This window comes from Electrophorus electricus, chromosome 3 (assembly GCF_013358815.1).
Source record: "Electrophorus electricus isolate fEleEle1 chromosome 3, fEleEle1.pri, whole genome shotgun sequence".
NCBI classification, from domain to species: Eukaryota; Metazoa; Chordata; class Actinopteri; order Gymnotiformes; family Gymnotidae; genus Electrophorus; species Electrophorus electricus.
The window spans coordinates 5,212,220-5,229,743 of NC_049537.1; the positions used below are offsets into that span (position 1 = coordinate 5,212,220).

The following is a 17,524-nucleotide window of genomic DNA, read 5'->3' on the forward strand; positions in this document are numbered from 1 at the left end:
AATGTGTCGGGATGTTTGGAGTATATTTGCAATACCCCCTCCTCACACTCACCCTCACCCACACCCACACCCACACCCACACCCACTCCCTGAGCCTCCATCTCAGTAGTGAAGCACACATAGCTGACTCGACAGGCCCAACAGCAGGCAATATCCCCCGCCTTCAAGCCACGCTCACGGCCATTCACGATGGATTTGGTTAGTAAAACGTGACGGGGGCTCGGCCATGCCTGAGAGGAGAGGGGAATGAGGAAGCTGCCGTTAGTTCGGCATCACCCGGGAGACACGAGGAATCGCCAGCGAGATTTCCTGTCACCAGGAAAGGAAATGGAAACAGGCACACACATCTGTTATCCAAATGTTAACTTCGGGGCTCGCCATGTTGTCAGAGTGACGAGGGTGAATGGAGCGGGGGCTGGGCAACGGCAGGGAAATGTTTCACCTGAGGGAGGAATCTTGGAGCAGAGTTGATCGGGTGGTAGATAACAGCCCTGAAACCTAACGATGCACCCAGCAACTGCAGCTCCTGAAACTGACAGTACAGAAATCGCGGAAAAGGAAGAAGAGTGTCCATTTTAGGATCTAATGTACAGTACAGTTCATAAGTAACTAGGTAACAACATCAAACAAAACACTGATTCTAATGTTAAATAACTGTGTGCAATTAAACCATGCTGTTTAAACTATGGCTTCAGATTCAAGCGTATTTTAATTATATTGGCTGAAGTGTAGGAATAAGCCCTTAATATACATAATCCCTGCAATTTAAGGTGATCAATAGTGATTGGTGATATTAACATTGTCTTCATAAAATTGTAGCCATTTGATGTGCTAATGCGACTTCCACAAGCACTGCCCAATGTTGGGCATCTTACTGGTGATACGCTGATGGTAATGCAGACACTTTCCATTCCTCTTTGTTTTGTGGTTTTTTGTTTTTTTTTGTTTGTTTGTTTATTACCTTTAGCTTTGTCTTCAGGCTTGAAATACATGCTCAGTGGGGTTCAGGTTAGGGGCTGACTTGGCCAGTCAAGAACTTTACAGCCACTTTACATTATGCTGCAAAGTGAAGCAACATCCACTGAGTTTTGAGCCATTTTGCTGAATCATTACAGTCAAGATGGCTTTGTACACTTCAGAATTTAGCATGCTGAATCCATCATTTCATCATTCTGTATACTCATCATTCAGTGCAAATGCCACATCGAGTATCTAGACTCTACACCTTTTGTTAGTTCTCTTGAATATGAACATTACAAGTCGCCAGGAAACAACTGAACACACAACTTTTCTCTTACTTTTCATTTTAATGTATAAAGCAATGTGCTGGTGTACAAAGCCAAAACAATACAAAAACAGTTCCTCTGTACATTTAGTCGTGAACTGCACTGTGTAACCAGGAACAGTGTGGAAGGAGAATCAGTCTTCAGTCATCCAGATTTCCTTATAAGCATAACATGCATAGGCCCACAGCCCCAACACACACACACACACACACACACACACACACACACACACACACACACACACACACACACACACACACACACACACACACACACACACACACAGACAGAGAGTCTTAGTATTTACACTCTGCCAAGAGGGAGAGAATATATTTAGCTATGGCCTTATCACGCCAGGATGAGATTTCAAAGTGAGGTACCTGTTTGAAGATTCCCCACATTCCATGAGAGTGGAAGGGGAATAAATCACACAGTGGAGCATCTGGTGCAAGAGGTCTGGCCCTGCCACCTGAGCCTGCCACACGTATGCCTCACCTCAAACACCACCAACACACAGAGGTGGAGGTGCATATTAATGTCCCATAGTGAAACCATGGACAGACGCCACTGAAGAAGCAGCCAAAAACACAACCTTAAAAAGCAGGAGCCAGTTCCTTCAAACTTAATGACAGAACTGAACCTTGAGGTCTAGCATAGAGTCAGGGTGCTTTGACACTGGTGCTTTGACACTGACAAAAACCAGCATAGGTAATCTAGAGCAGGCCAAATTTAATTCCGATGCACATGTCCAGGCTCATCAATCATGGGTGGCTTTCGCTCTCTCTTTCTGCATTAGAGCCTCAGTTGGGCAGCGCTAAGTGTGAGATGGCCATCACTAATTAAGAGGCAGTCTGCATAATAAATGTACTGCTCTCCGATCCACCTTGGCAAATAGCTCGAATGGTCTGAATTAGTGTTCGACAGACGTTTAGTGTGGTGGACATCAATTAACATACAAGATTCCAATACTGTACATCTGTGCATACAGAACTCATTTTGAGGTTTTGCTTCTTTTGTTGGTTCTCATATTCACATCAGATCTTTATTTCAGCATTACAAGTTTATGAAGTACAAGCCTTGGAAGGATGCAAAGTCCCATATGGGAAAATGTCCAGGGGTTTTCTGATTTCGTACCATTTAGTTTAATCACATTAGTTTTTACATCATTTAAATAAATAAAAAAAAACTAACAAAAACAATAAAATAAAAAAACAAAACAAAAAACAAAACACACTTCTGCATTGCAGACTTGAGATCTATAGCCTAGATCAACGACCAAACTGTCTTGATGAACAGATAATGCAAAGATAAGTGCGAAATGAGAGAAAACAATGAATTCTTCTCAACATGTGATCAATTAATTTAGTCTATCTGCCTGGACCTCAATGTCTTACATAGGATTACTGCTTTTATTCATGTGTGGAATTTGCTAGGCAGCACAGATTAGATTTTTCAGGAATCTGCAGCAATCAATGCCTCTATTGGCAGCTGTGTTAAAACGGAGTGTCGAGGCCCGGTGTTGTGCTGCAGCCCCTGCTGGGATACAGCTTTTACCCCCCGGAGAGCATGGCTCATTAATCAAATATTCATACAGCCAGCATCGTAAATTCAGGCAGAACACTAAGTCCCCACAAAGCCCTGATGCCCTGGAGCACAAGTGCCCTTTCATGCAACACTCACAGAATGGTCGGCATCTTGCTGCATTCTTCTTTGCTAACACGCCTTTCCTCTCTTCTGTGCGCCGTTTCCTAAAAACAGCCAAGAATGAATTTACTGATCACAGGCACAAGTGCCGAAAAGCATTTCGAATCGATGGCCACATTGTACTCCACAACTTCTGTCTTCACGACATGCAGTGGCATAAACAGAAAGCTGATTCTTCTGCTTTGGCCCTCAGAAGACCAGCTTGTTCCCCCAAACGGCTCAGAATCGAAGGCCATGGCCTTTTAGATACAAGAATTTGTATTTAACATGAAAATAGCACAAGCATTGCTCAAACGGAACAGAAACAGAAGGATTAACCATGGCAACACTGAATCCAACACAAGGAAATGTTCTTTTCCTCTAAAGAGTGTACAATCCCCACTTGTCTGTCTCAAATTTTAGTTCTTCCCCTTCTTGGCCTACTGCGGTGAGAAGTTAACCGGTACAATTCATTTTTAGCTATTTGTATTCTTGCACAACTGTCAGAAAGCTACTTAAACAATTAAAATAACAAATGTAGGCTACTATAAGCAAAATGTTTATGTACTTAAGTAGAAACTAGAAAAAAAAAAAATCTACCCAAGATTTTTCCCTTTATTCTATGTCACAGCCCATCAAAGCACACCAAAATATTAATAAATATAGTGAAAACTGATTTCGATAAAACAAGCATGTGTGAACTCGAAGTCTGCAATGGTTTTAGCCTTCTCTACAAATGTTAATGTTTTCTTTTCACACAACCTAGGAAGTAACAAAATATAAAAGACCTAGTGTTACAGCTGTATGTCGTATCAAACACTTTGGTTTGCACCAACCGGTAATACAATTAATTTTACCAAAGTAATTTCAGAATAACCTTTACAATATTAAGACAGACATCATAAGAACTTTTAAGTTCACCATTTTTTTTTAATTGTTGCAACTAAAAGTTTTTAGGGGTTCTAAAGCAATACAAAAGCTAGAGAACTTGAGACTATGACATAATTAAACATGCCTATAGGCAAGACAACTGGATAAAACCTTCACTGACCATCAATCTTTCTGCTACGGCACTGATTTATGGGGATCAAGTCTCACGTCATGGTTTTAGCAGCACTGATATCAAATGATGACCCACAATTTTTAGGTATACTGAACCCAGTGAGGTTAAATTTAAAGCCAGAAAAACCCCCAGTAATTAAACATACACATTATAGATTCATTATGATACAAGGAACACTCTTACTCACCATTCTACAGTGTGTGTGTGTGTGTGTGTGTGTGTGTGTGTGTGTGTGGGTTTATATCTATGTGTAAGAATGCTACATTTTCCTCGTATCTCCATAACACATCAAGACGCACTGAAGAGTTTGAAAACTTTTGTGTTAGCATTTCATACTGCATGCTAGCAAAAGACACTTTTACATATCTTTAAAGGCTGTGTAGATTTTACAAGCCTACAAGTACACACTTTTTCACTTCTCTTCAGTCAGAGCACATAGTGCTCTGTGTTGTAAATCTGTACAATGACAAGCTGATCACTTTCAGCCAAGCCTTTTCTCTTCCAGAAAAACAGATAGTTTTATCTCATTTTTTAAACAGTAACATAGGTACTGGAAGCTTGTTACACACGTGATCATTGGATGGCATCATAACAAAGCCTTGAAAATGTCTTTGATACATAGGAAATGCATATATTTTGAATGGGAACATCTATGCAAGCCAAAATAAGTGTTTTGATTTGAAACCAGGGTTCATATTCATAGAATATGTCAGTCTTGGAGTGCTACTTAGGAGTGGTTTGTCTTGCCTGGTCTTTGTGATATGGAGTGCACTAGGCAAAAAGCAACATAACCACAGAATGGGTAATATTTCTCTGACATTCCCCACGGACAGTCTTTAAAATCAGTGTGTTGAAAACAAACACCACATCCCAAACAGCATTCTCACTCTGTAAAGGTTCCTGGCCCTAACTCACAGCAGCACAAAGTCCCCTGCACTGGCCCCTGCTTTCTGCGTGCTTTGGATGAAGGGCCACTCTCTCTTCTCCACAGGCACAGACAGTTCATAATCTCTGCCATGTCCTTTCATGAAGGTGAACGCTGGGTACTTCTCTTTCGGTGACGGCTGCAGCACCTATCCCACACATCCCATACAGAAGCACGTACAAAAAGAATTTATGAGAAACAAAAGCCATTGAAACTATATTTCAAGTTAATAATGAATCAGTTTTTTTTTTTTTTTAATTCATCTAAAATGTAGACAATGAGGCAGGAATGCCGCAAAAGTCTGCACTCCCTGTTAAGGGCCATTCCTCCAGCGGATCACAAACACCAGCATGTTGATTGTTATTGTTGCACAGCTAAATGCTGCCACCTGCTGGCAGGTTTTATATACACCGCAATCGTTCCTAATTTAAGCAAGGCACCAGTTAGTAGTCCAAATCATCTAACATCAGATGTGTCTCATCGAGTCTTACTATAACACACTCAAAAATGTATTTATTTGCTTGTAAATCTCACTAAAGATTCAAGAGTATTGTCATATGCACAGTAAACAGTTACAATTAAATTTTGTATTCTAAAACTAGTAGACGTGTGCCAAGTTTCACTTACTTTGGACAGTTCATTGCTGATTCTTTCATAGTCTTGAACACTTCTTGAGTAGAACCCAATAGTGCAGCTGGGGTCCATTTTGATGAAGGGCATCTTCTTTGGTGACGGGCAGTGATATGACTAAAACAACAAGTAATGCGAATTCTGATAGTAGTGAAATACCCATCTTGTAGAATAGAAAAATTATATCCAACAGACCTAAATTAATGCAAGCAGCTGCTCCAAGCCTCACAGAACAGGCTTTTGACACCTGCGTGAACCAGACGAATCAAACATGTCTCAACATGTCCCACCCCAAAGTGTTTCTTTTAAACCTATGCTCAGTTCTAGGTATTAGATGACTACGACTGACAAGCCAAAGGAATGGATCGATATTTCAGTCCGTCACACCGCATATTGCATGTAAAAGTATAAAAATAAGTTATGATGCTGGGGGGAAAAAAGGAATGGGATATTATACTACTGTAAGCTGGCGCTGATATATATATAACAGTACATATTTCAGAATGTGGGAGATGCGTCCTGTCAGATGGAGAAGTAAATCCACTCTCGTGATCAGTAATTGAGTGCTGAGGGTTACTTTAAGATTCATACCCTTAAGTACTAACAGAAACTATTAAATTCACAACACTAGACAGCGGTCAGGTTTTTTTTGTAATTTCACATTACCTGCAGAGGAAAATCACTTTTGCTGACGTCCACAAAAGACTGACAGTAATGAGGATCCATGTAAATCAAGCTGTCATCTACAAGGACAAAACAAAAGACAAGTTATTCAAAAAAAAAAAAAAAAAAACCCACCCTGATTATTATAATGCATATGCTTTCTCAATTCCTATGCAGAGTAGCACAAAGTCATCCCCAGATTCCGCTAGGTTCTTAACGATTTAACCCGAATATGCCGGATTTTCTTTGATCTTTTCTGCTTTTTTTTTTTTTTTTTTCTTCCGCTTAGTCCTTCCTGAACTGTATTGGATTAAAACCCTCCATAATCAAATCTGGTTGCACCAAGCATATTCTTTACAGCACAAAAGGGGGCTGTTATTTAATTTTGGTGCAAGGGAATTACCTTTACAAACACGCAATTATATTCAGTTATTTGCATATGATAAATGCAAGCAGCAGGCCGGCTCTGACAGGGAGAATGTATTGCTTGTCATTTAGACATCATCGCTAGCTGTACTTCAAATTGCTAAAATGTAAATGGGTAAATATTGACTGCCAGCATGTACAACTGAAGGTTCCCACAGGCTGCTGAAGGTGATGGAGAGTGAGCAACTCTGGCTGGCACAGACATTTATGCACACTACTTATGGAAATCTATTACGGCTCCGCTCTGGGATGCTCATACGTGATGAATGGGGCACCATTTTTGATGGGTCAGAGAAAATAAAATAAGCACTCTTTCACTGATAGGGCTCACTTCTCTGTAGAATGTATTAACTTGCTTGTTCTCTTTGAACTCTTGGAAAATGTTTTACAAAATGAGCTTCAGACTAAGAGACTCACCTTGAAATCCAACAAAGTAGTAGGCCTGTTTGGGTTTACCTCCGATGATACCAATACAGTACTCCAGACTTAAAATGCCCTGGTGAGAATAAGTGATGCTGGCACTTAATAAACACACACCATTTTCATCATTAACTTTTCAAGGACACTCATGGTTAAAATAAGAGTTTGCAGTTGCACGAAGAATCATAAATAAAATGTAAATATATTGTCCCTGATGAATATTAAATAAATTCATCCTTTACAGATTAAACTGCTTGAAAATCTGCACTGTGATATAAGTAATACAGAGAACCTTAGTACGATACTAGAAACAGTAATGTGGGTGTATTACTAGAAGAACTATGCTAGATGGAATGCCTTTGTCATATATATACACACACATATACACATGTACAGTACAATGAAATGCTCATCTTCACATATCCCAGCTTCTTTCTGGGGTCAGTGCACAGGGTCAGCCATTGTACAGCATCTCTGGGGCCAAAAGGGTTCCTGGCCTTGCTCAAGAGACCAAGAGTGGCTGCATGGCAGATCCGGGATTCAAACACACAACCTTCCAATTGATAGTCCAAAGTCCTACTATGATGGGATGCATAAATGAGTGTACTGTGACTGAGTGGGTGTGTGGGTGTGTGTGTGTGTATGGCTGGTTGCCTATGCCTAAACTGGTTCACCTCTATAAGTAAGCCCTATAAAAACAGTGACTTGGCAATAAAGAAACTGTCATTTGGGAAATTATAGTCTAGCAAAGCTTATACCGTAATGCAAATACAAGAGACTATACATTTAATATTGACAAATTGGAAAAAAAGAAAAAACCTAAAAACCTTTGAAAGTATAGGCAGAGTGTCATTAGGAAAGACATCGTAACATACATACACTACACAACCGACCACCTAAGCATGACTTTCCCTTGGCTTGTCTTTCCATGAATTTATGAAATCCAGGCAGTGGTAGCTCAGTGGTTAAGGCACTTGACTTGTAATTGGAAGGTTGCTGGTTCAAGCCCTACCACTGCCAAGTTGACACTGTTGGGCCCCTGAGCGAGACCCTTAACCCTCAATTGCTCAAGTTGTACTCAGTCATAATTGTAAGTCGCTTTGGATAAAAGCGTGATGTAAATGAATGGTTTTGAAATGTTTTTGAATTTCTAAACATAATTTGTTAAATTATTTTATCACTGCAACTGACACTAGGCACTTTATCATCAGTGGTCACTGTGATTGACATTCTGATTTGAGTTCAGTGCTGAGAAAAAAACTGGCATGTTAATGAATATATTGGGAGGTTTCATTCATTTTTTGGCAATGTTTAGGAACCTGATGCGGGATGGTGTGAGAGTCAAGCCATAAAGTCTCCCTATATGTCTTATGAACTTATGAACAATGATAATCATGTGTAGTTCTCTGCCTCAATTTACAGTCTTTCTTCCTATATCCACAGGAGCAAAGAAGACACTTTACATGCATGGCTTATTCCAGATCGGCCATTAAAGGAAACATGAATTTATGATGGAAGTACTATATTCACGTCATCTGAAAGATGCCATCAAACAAGCAGAAAACGATCTAGCATGGACACACAACTCCATCAGTATTTTCTGAATAAAATAAAAGGTTTCACTGAGACAGTCAGAGTGGACAGTATATTTAAATGACAGTATACAACGTTACTTAAACGCATGATTGCCAGACTTTGATAAACACTGACTAGATAAGCGCTATCGTCATGAAGGAGCAGAAGCACTGCAGATAACCTTCCTCACCTTGACAAAGTTGAAGTAGTCGGGGTTAATCTTCTCTCCACCCAGTCTGATAGGGATGAGGATGATGACTGCCGTGCTGTCAGCAGGAGACCCCTCAGGGCCCCGGAGCGCGTCTGCCCGTGCTGAGTGCTTCTCAACAACGTCAGCACTGTACACTGCAGTTAATCGATAACACTGAGGTCATGCTAAGGTCATTCATCTGCCACTCATGCTCAGCTGCAAACGTGTGAGTCTGAGTGCATATCCTTAGCTCTTTCTTGTATTTAACGCAACTAAACAAGAGTAAAGAGCACTAGTTACCACACACGCGTCTAGGAGAATTAGTAAAAATGCTAGTTAATTGGTGCATACATATAGATATAAAAAAAAGGACCATCAACAACCTCCAAAAATTGGAACTTTAAAAAAATATATATTCAAGCATCCCAAGGACAATGATCTAGCTGAAAACCTTTCAGCACTTATTTTGTCAAAGTATTTATAAAAACACCAGTTAATTGGATCAAGACAAACAATTGCAAAATGAAAATAATTCAGAACCTCTAACTCAAGCATGAGCTATCTATCTCAGCCTACAGCTCCTACATAGCCCCAGACCCGTCAGTCATTTTTCACACCTGTGCAGTCCTGTGCCACATAAACGTTCACGCCTCGTAGGCCCGGGTCTGTTGCCTCCTCCACAGCTTTCCTAAACACCCCACAGTTACCATATGGCAGAAGACAGGGCTTTTAATTATGATGTATATGACAAAACTTCAAAACAGAGATGAAGTGCACTCTGCAGAACACGTTCAATTTATCAGGTTGCATGGACTTGTAATCTTACAAATAATATATGATTAATTAAGTAGCCCTTGCTCAGAGCTAAACAACATTTAAATTCTGACTGACCTACATAAACACGTCCATCTCTGCAGGATACAGGCGTTGGCCACAGGTATAAACGAACACCAACCTGAGGATGTGTGCCACTACTGCAGGTCCGTACCAATCGCCCACTCTTTTTCCTGAAGTCATGCCCAGATGTACCAGCCTGTGGACTCCCAGCTGGGCAGATGGTGTGTCTCCAAACCAGGTCACAATAGTGCGGTGGTACACCTCTTTCAGGTGGGCATCTGCCTCCTCTGCCCCACCCGGACACTGGTAGAGGGGCTGGCTGGCCCTTGGCCTCTCTCCCTGGAACGAAGACTCGAGTGAGGCCACCAGTCGCCGTGCTGCGCTGCTGGTCCTTGTCTCTGTATCCATAGGCTCTAGTCTCAATGCCCCGGGCCAAATCCACTCTGAGAAAAAATGGAATGCAAAAAGGTCCTTACAATATCTAATAAATATGATGACCTGTAGCCTAAATAATTGTTTTTTTTTTTCCTGGGGTAAATTTGCATATTACAAACCTTGCTGGAGGATAGACACAAGTAAAACAGATGTCTATGCTTTTTACAGTTTCCTAAAACCTATGTAATTATGAGTACTTTAATTAGGTAATCTTTACTTTAATAATTAGTCAATTAAAAAGCTAGAACTGTCCATATGGTGCACTGAGGAGCGACAAAAATGTCTTTCAGAAGTCCTCAAATAAAGTTCTCTAAATCATGCAGAGGTATTTTACAGTCACATTTGACTTTTAATGAGCAGAGCTAATACTTAAAGAACAGTCCAATTACAAGATTCAGTGCGACCAGTAATTCATTTTTACTGCATTTTAGCCTTACAAACATAGTGGGAACCTAAACTGGCATGGGTAGGAGTGACGGGGGTCATAAAGGGTGCCAGGCTTGGCTCTGAAGAATTAAGGTAATGACCTTCCTAAGTGTCAGATCATGTAATTGATTAATAAATGTGATTTAGCAGCCATCAGTTACTTTATAGAGAAAGATTTTTGTAATGACATATTTCAAATTACTCACAGGCACCAAGTGAGCTTAAATATTGTTTTCTGAATAGAGGCACTAAAGTGTAAGGTGAGATCACCTGTTCATCTTAAATGTAGCTGAGCTCAGTAATAGAAGACCCTACTTACCATTTGAAAATGAATCTCAACTTCAACCCTTTTGAATTCCACAAGAATATCTAGATCAAGTATGGTTTCATATATGAATTTAACAGCAAATCCAAATAGTGATCTGAATAGTGATTTCTGTTCACTTGCTTTTTTTTTTTTTTTAAACAGACTTGGCTGACAATAGAAAATTCTGCCTTGTCATTCCTGTTGTAATCAAATGAATGCATTAAAGTTATTGAGTTGTATCTGAAACATGCTCACTAGTCCCAAGTTCATTTAGTGGTACAACCCTACAGACAGTACTATCTGGATATAGAGCTAGTTCTGATTCAATTAATCGGTTACAAAAATGGTTACTGAACCAGTTTAAAGGTTCTTAAAATGATCATATCTGAATTTTACTTGGGTCTTGATCTGAAGTTGAGTAATAGGTCTATTGTACATAAATAAGGCCATTAACCAAGATTGCATAACTCTTCTTAGCTCTTAGGCAATGCTTATGTTTTAGACGGGCCTGTATTGGATGAAATTCCATATTACTCACTCACTGCTAAACAGATGGCTTGTTACAACACTTAAATTAGGAAGCAATGACTGTGTCGTGTTGGCCACTGTAGAAACTTAATGTTTGGGCTTCTATTTTTTCTCCATTTAGCTCTCTCCTCTTAGAAATATTTTTGATCATCTGGATTAGCTCCACTGGAAACTACCAGGTTCTGGTATTGTATGTAATTTAAAACTGCATTTATTGTACCTTTAAGAAACTTTCCGTTTCTAAATGAGTGAATGAGGGACTTCAAATATTTCCTATTAAAATGTACACTACAAAAAACCCCTGTTTTTCTGAATATATTAATCCAGTATTAGGCTTTTTTTTAAACCATTGTTTGTATTACAGTAGTTTTTGGAACAACATAACTATCCAGTTAACAAAGCACTCTATAAAATTGCAGCTTTGACTTAACATTTTAATACTTCCTCCTGACCAGTATGATCAGTAACTCTAAAATGCATTAAAAAATCTAACAACCAATATGGTCGTTTCACCTCAAGTAAACAATGAGAATGACTTAATTTCTACTTTACCCATTCCAACTGAGTACATCAAGTTTCTCAGAATCACAATGAGACTCTGACAAATCCAAACAAAGAAAGTAGATGAAGAGCATCGTAACTCCAAAATGTTTAACACTTGAACTGACCTCTCCCTAAGAAATGAAGTAAAAGTGCTTGAGCCAGCATCATCTGTCCTGCCCTGAGAGTACAGCCCCAACCACAGTCTGAAGTAAGAGTTGAGCCTGGCAGGGGGGCAAGCTCCTCCCGGTAGGTTAGCCACACTCTGGAGGCAAAGTCACTTCGAAATCCATCGACATTGCCCAAGACAGAGTCACCATCCATCGCATCAGTGCTACAGGTTTCTGTAGGGCTTACATCATCTGCGGACACCAAAGAGCAATCAGTGCCAGCACAGCCTGATGCAGTAATTTGTCAAGGACTTCAACTGTGAGGAAATACTAATCAGGCATTGCAGAGTGAGAGACAATGGAGTACGTTTGTGGCTGTGTGGGTGTGAGTGTGGCGTTTATTTTACCTTCTGCCTTAAAATGATAACATTTCCCCAGCAGGAATACCGGAGAATTGCGACTAAATGAAGTTTTTGTTTTCAACACCCAACCTATAATAAAACAGCTGCGCTGTATTGTGAGTTTTAAAACAGCAAGTATGTTATTATAATTATCTGACAACAGAATTGCTTGGCATCTATGAGGAATGACATAACACAGGCTGTTAGTAGGAAGATAACCCTTCGTAAACTATTTACTGGCTATATAGTAAACCCGTTAGAAGACTGTACACCTGAGAATGGTGAGTCAGTCACCCCAGAACTTACTGTACTTCACACTGTGCCATGCTGACATGAACCTCGACTTTAATTTCTCCACCTCGTCGGTCCCTTTAGCCTCCATTTCATCCACCACAGAGTAGAACCCATCACAATGCAATGTCTCCTAGTGCTATTAAAAACGTACACAACGTTAGCTAGTTCGCCAAGAGAGCCAGGTAGCTCGCCAGCTACCATAGGTTAGCTAAATAGCGAGCTAGGTGTAAAGAGTTGGTTTAAGTTCTCTGTGAAACTTTACTTAAAAAAAAAAGTTGGCTAAACGTTCAACAATTAGCTAACTGCCTACCTCCACGCTTGAAAACCCAGACGACTATAGCAGGAGAATTCTTAGTTTCCTGTGTCGACTACATTCTTGGCAGAACAATGTTGGGAGGGCATGTTAGTATCTGTCTCTAGGTTAAGCCATCTTCTAGCTAGTTAAGACAGCGAGCTAGTAGCTAGTGGATAAGTAAACAGTTAGCAAGCTAGCTGGCGATACAGACCTTAGGAAAACATAGGAACAGCGACAGGATAATACCGATTGTAAAATCACTCAGGTATCATACATATACTAACTAATGGAAACAAACAACTATTTGACCAAACTCCCTGAAACATTTATCAACTCTCCTGCACGTCACTTTTGTTTACATTTTCAGGAAGTATCCTCTCATTTTATTGGTCTCGCGGTGTTTCCGAGTAACTTGTGGGCGGTACGTTTGAGCGTCGCACACGCTGGCAACATCCTAACACTGCGAGACATTTGTCTGAAACTGTAATTATAGTGCATTGTGACACAGATTTTCTTTTGTTATGTCATACATTTTGGTGAACAATGAATTTCCATGTTACATAAGGACAGAACTCTAAGAAATTAGTTAATTCTCAGAAATAATATCAACATATATTGGATCATTATGGACCAAGGCATTTAATTTAGTTTGATTTTAAAATGTGCCACTTCCATAATCTGTTTTAAATTAGGGTGCATCTTTTTCATTTTTAATCATTGCTGCCTTTTCTAGACCTGTGCCCCTTTCATGTCATTTTTGCAGCATGATGTTTTAACCTATAGTTTTCTCTGTTCATAGTAGAAAAAATGTAATTCATGAAAATGACAATAAAGCCTTTAACAGAGACAATCATTCAAGCACTAATATGGTAGATAATTGATACATTTATTTGCTATGTGATACATTTATCAAAAATACAACTTATTTTTAACTGTAAATAAATAGGATCTGTGGGATCAAACCTATATACAAATACAAATTAAAAATAGCCTATATACAAATTCAAATTAAAAAGCAATGTAATATAAGTAAAAATAAACTTTAAATGCATATATTTGTCAGCTGTGGAATTTTGGCTAATCTTATAAGGACTCTAAAAATATTATTACGATTTATAAGATTTTGTAAGTTACATAGCAAATATATAAACATTATTATAGTTCATTAATTTCATAATTAAGATTGATATTTAATTTTTGCATTTCACATAAGAGTTCCTGGTCGTGTTCCTAATTGCCTATTATCAAATGCTGTCTTTTAAAATGCCCATGACTGAGGATAGCTAAGTGAGACAGAAAAAAAACTGAGAAGCAATCCATTGTTTCGACGTTACATACAGCTAAACAAAGCAGCTCTAAATATTTTAACTTTAATAAATATTTAGTATACTTTTATTGCTTTGCCGTTTTATTTTGCTTTATTTAATCTAATTATTTATCGTACTTTTATCTAAGATTATCTTCTTTTTTACTAATGTACTTATAAGTAGACAATCTTTTCAGATGCGATCTATAAATTTTTTTTATTGTTTACATCAACAATTGTAGATTATAAATGCGATCCTTGGGGGAAAGTGACAAATTTCAGGAGCGGATACACTTCACACATAATAAAGGTCTATAATTTCCTGCTCCATTGTTTTGTAATGTGCACACAGGATATGAATCCATTCACCTCGCCTTTGTATGCGCCTCCAGTGTCCGCAGATAATTGAAACGCAGACAATTTATACTATAAATATTTTTTCGCTTTAGTTCGTTTTGTTTTTAAAATGATGCCCATACAATTGCTTCTGTTCGCAATGGTCCACGAGTTAGACTAAATGATTTTCCCACCGAGTCCGAGATTCCGTGTGCGACGCTTTGCGGTGTTTTACGGTAATATCTGCGCTCTTTAGGTCGATCCCTTTCAGCAGCATCGGAGCGGTTGGAGCGCTTGGGAATTCGAGTAGTCAGCGGCCACAGCAATGGCTGAGCGCCGCGCCTTCGCCCAAAAAATAAGCAGGTAAGGATTTGTACGGCTTTGGAAGGTAACATCCTGTTGGGAGCTATTAATTTTCTGGTTTATTCTGTTTTTTGGTTAGATCCCGTGGATTGCTGCCTTTTGTGAGCATGCAAACCGTTCCCAAATAAGGCCTAGAGTCGCTTTATGGCTGCTAACATAGCCTAGCGCTGTTGTAGGTTGCAAAGATGCCCGAGTGACCCACCCTAAGATAAGAATTATATGTTTGTTCTGTCGTACACGTTAAGATGGTTTTTGAAGACAACTTTACTCAGATTTAATATTCGACAGACCAAATCAGGATTAGTAGCTAGATCCCGCTAGTGAATTTAATTTATGTGATTTGTAGATTGCCTGAGGTCCTGACACATCGTTATCAAGCAATCTACATGTTACCACTAGACAATAACTTAACTATTATCACCATCTCATTTAATTTCACCTTGCGTCTTAATGTGATTGGAGAAGTACGTTGGCTCTGCAGTGCACTCAGAAGGGGTTTGTTTCTGGTGTTGCTGCGAGGTTAGCTGCATGCCATAACGTTGCTCATGTTGATGTACTCAGTGAATTGGGTCGCTAGAATCAAAACATCTATTAAACGGGAGAGTTGTAAGCACTCTTATTTCCAGCGCTTAATCTCTTGTAGAGATTTTTGTAGCCTGGTTAATAATGAAACCAATAGGCGTGAGAGGGGTTGGAGCAGCTGCTGCTATAACTGCTGTATTGATAGCTGGCGGATCTCAGGATTCCAGTGATGCGTTTTTTCCTTTGGATGAGAAGCGTGGCGCTTTTAAAAGAGGGAACTACGTAGACGCCTGTGCTCATCCCTCTAAATCACCGCTGGCTAAGCCTGTAGTTGGCTTTAGCGGAAATACTGTAAGTTATTTTCTTAATGCTGCCTTGTCAGTGGCTCTACATATGTAAAATCTATCAAATCTTTCATCATATCACCGTTGCCTAAACTTAAGAGTCGATTTGCTTTCTTCATTGGACTATTACGTTTCATGCATTAAGTAATAATTAAGATGTGTATTCAACATTGATCATTTTTATCACTGATTACATTGCAACTGTTGTATACCAGGAAATTATTGGAGGGTGGTATTCAGGTATGCAATTGAGTCTGTCAGTAGTCTGTTATGTTACTGATATGGACTACCTTGAGTTTCTTAAAGTATCTTTTTCCAGCTTTGTGTTAATATAATAATTCTCATGTTGGATTGTTAGGATGGACGTAACCTCGATGTTCTGTTTGACTCATGTGTTTTTGACTAAATAATACTAAATCATAAATACTATGATATGGATAAGTTCAAGTTCGGTTTATTTGTCACATACATAGTCATACACAGTATAACGCGCAGTGAAATGGTGGGCATGTACATGGAAACTGAAATACAAAAATCTGAAGCACAATGTTGAGTCAAAAGTGAAACCAAGTGTTGATGCTTTCTTCACATTAGTTCTTGGATTCCCCCCCCCCCCATATTGAACAAAAAGTACTTGGACAGTAACTCAAAGCAAGGCCTTATTCATAATTACTGTTTCTTTTTGTACTTAATTTGGGTTTTAATGTACAAATCTCTCTAGTTAATCTGTGAAAAACTTGTAGACTCTCTGTAAACAAGCTGGTAATTCTCACCCCCTTTGAGGAATGCGCAGTGTAAATAAAGGTGTATCCACAATTAGCAAAGATGCCAAGGGTGTTGCTGTCTGCTCACTGTCTGGGATGCAGTCTACTACTATTATTATTATTTTTTTATAATCTCCCATAGGATTAAATCTTTCGTTTGAGAGTACCCAAGACCAGTTGCTGTGTGTGTAATTTCCTTCAAGGAGATTCTTTGGTAGAGTCACTTTGATGGCCACTGTAAATGAGCCCTTTGGCACTGCTGACTGGAGTGCTTTGCTGTAAGCGCCTTCTCTGTGCTTAGTGGCCCTGAAACATGGCCCATCTTGTGCGAGGGGGGGGATGGGTAAATCTTTTCAGTAGACTAGAATAAGGGTGCTGTAAACAATATATTTTTAGAACACTGTCTTTACATCTTGACAGCCATCTTTTAAAATGGCAACTCTAAAGGGGGGGTGGATGGCTCTGTGTGCTAGAAGGCTGTGAAATCAGCAACTAAAAATATAAATATGGTTTTTGTTCTGCCTCGCTTGCTTTTCTGTGCAGTCCCAGTTTTGCTGGATGTAGTCTGGGTAGTCTTCGTACTCTTGTTTTTCTGTGTTAATGGTTTCCTTATACTGCGGTCTAATGTGCTAGCATGAGGGGGTTCTTCTATGGAGACAATGAAGCACTATTGTGAGTCACTCCAGCCAAGAGTGCTAATAGTAATGCTGTAGTAATGATCCTGTAAATGAAGCCTTTACAAGCCTTTTCATATGTTTTGGATTATTCAGAATGGAGCCTTCTTGAATAAACAATAGCCACAGAAGCCTTTCTTCCTTCTCCTTACTCCTCAGTGCACTGCTTCGGGTAGCTTCT

General features: G+C 39.4%; 2 protein-coding genes across 25 annotated transcripts in view; one reads left to right on the forward strand and one right to left on the reverse strand.

Annotated features, from left to right (window-relative positions):
* Positions 1-3,878: 3,878 nt before the first annotated feature.
* Positions 3,879-13,413, reverse strand: atg4c (autophagy related 4C, cysteine peptidase). 5 transcript variants are annotated; one of them, XM_027026689.2, is made up of 12 exons: positions 13,246-13,413; positions 13,050-13,107; positions 12,752-12,875; positions 12,452-12,535; positions 12,063-12,296; positions 9,817-10,141; positions 9,479-9,549; positions 8,862-9,016; positions 7,094-7,172; positions 6,254-6,330; positions 5,585-5,704; positions 3,879-5,105 (listed from the first exon to the last, which is right to left on the reverse strand). In XM_027026689.2, the coding sequence occupies exons 3-12, from the start codon at positions 12,825-12,827 to the stop codon at positions 4,944-4,946; spliced, it is 1,383 nt and encodes a 460-aa protein (XP_026882490.2). In that variant the 5' UTR covers positions 12,828-12,875; positions 13,050-13,107; positions 13,246-13,413; the 3' UTR covers positions 3,879-4,943. The 5 variants fall into 5 exon arrangements, with proteins under 5 accessions (XP_026882490.2, XP_026882489.2, XP_026882491.2 ...); XM_027026688.2 differs by having other exon boundaries at positions 13,050-13,114; XM_027026690.2 differs by lacking the exon at positions 13,050-13,107.
* Positions 13,414-14,806: 1,393 nt separating this feature from the next.
* dock7 (dedicator of cytokinesis 7) overlaps positions 14,807-17,524 on the forward strand; it is a 41,648-nt gene continuing 38,930 nt past the window's right edge. For 5 of the 20 annotated variants that reach the window (XM_035524622.1, XM_035524623.1, XM_035524621.1 and 2 more), the window contains exon 1: positions 14,810-15,039. In XM_035524622.1, coding sequence (XP_035380515.1) covers positions 15,002-15,039 — 38 coding nt within the window. In that variant the 5' untranslated portion in view covers positions 14,810-15,001. Of the gene's footprint in view, positions 15,040-17,524 lie in introns of all 20 variants that reach the window. The other 15 variants (XM_035524620.1, XM_035524619.1, XM_035524629.1 and 12 more) reach the window with 9 other exon arrangements.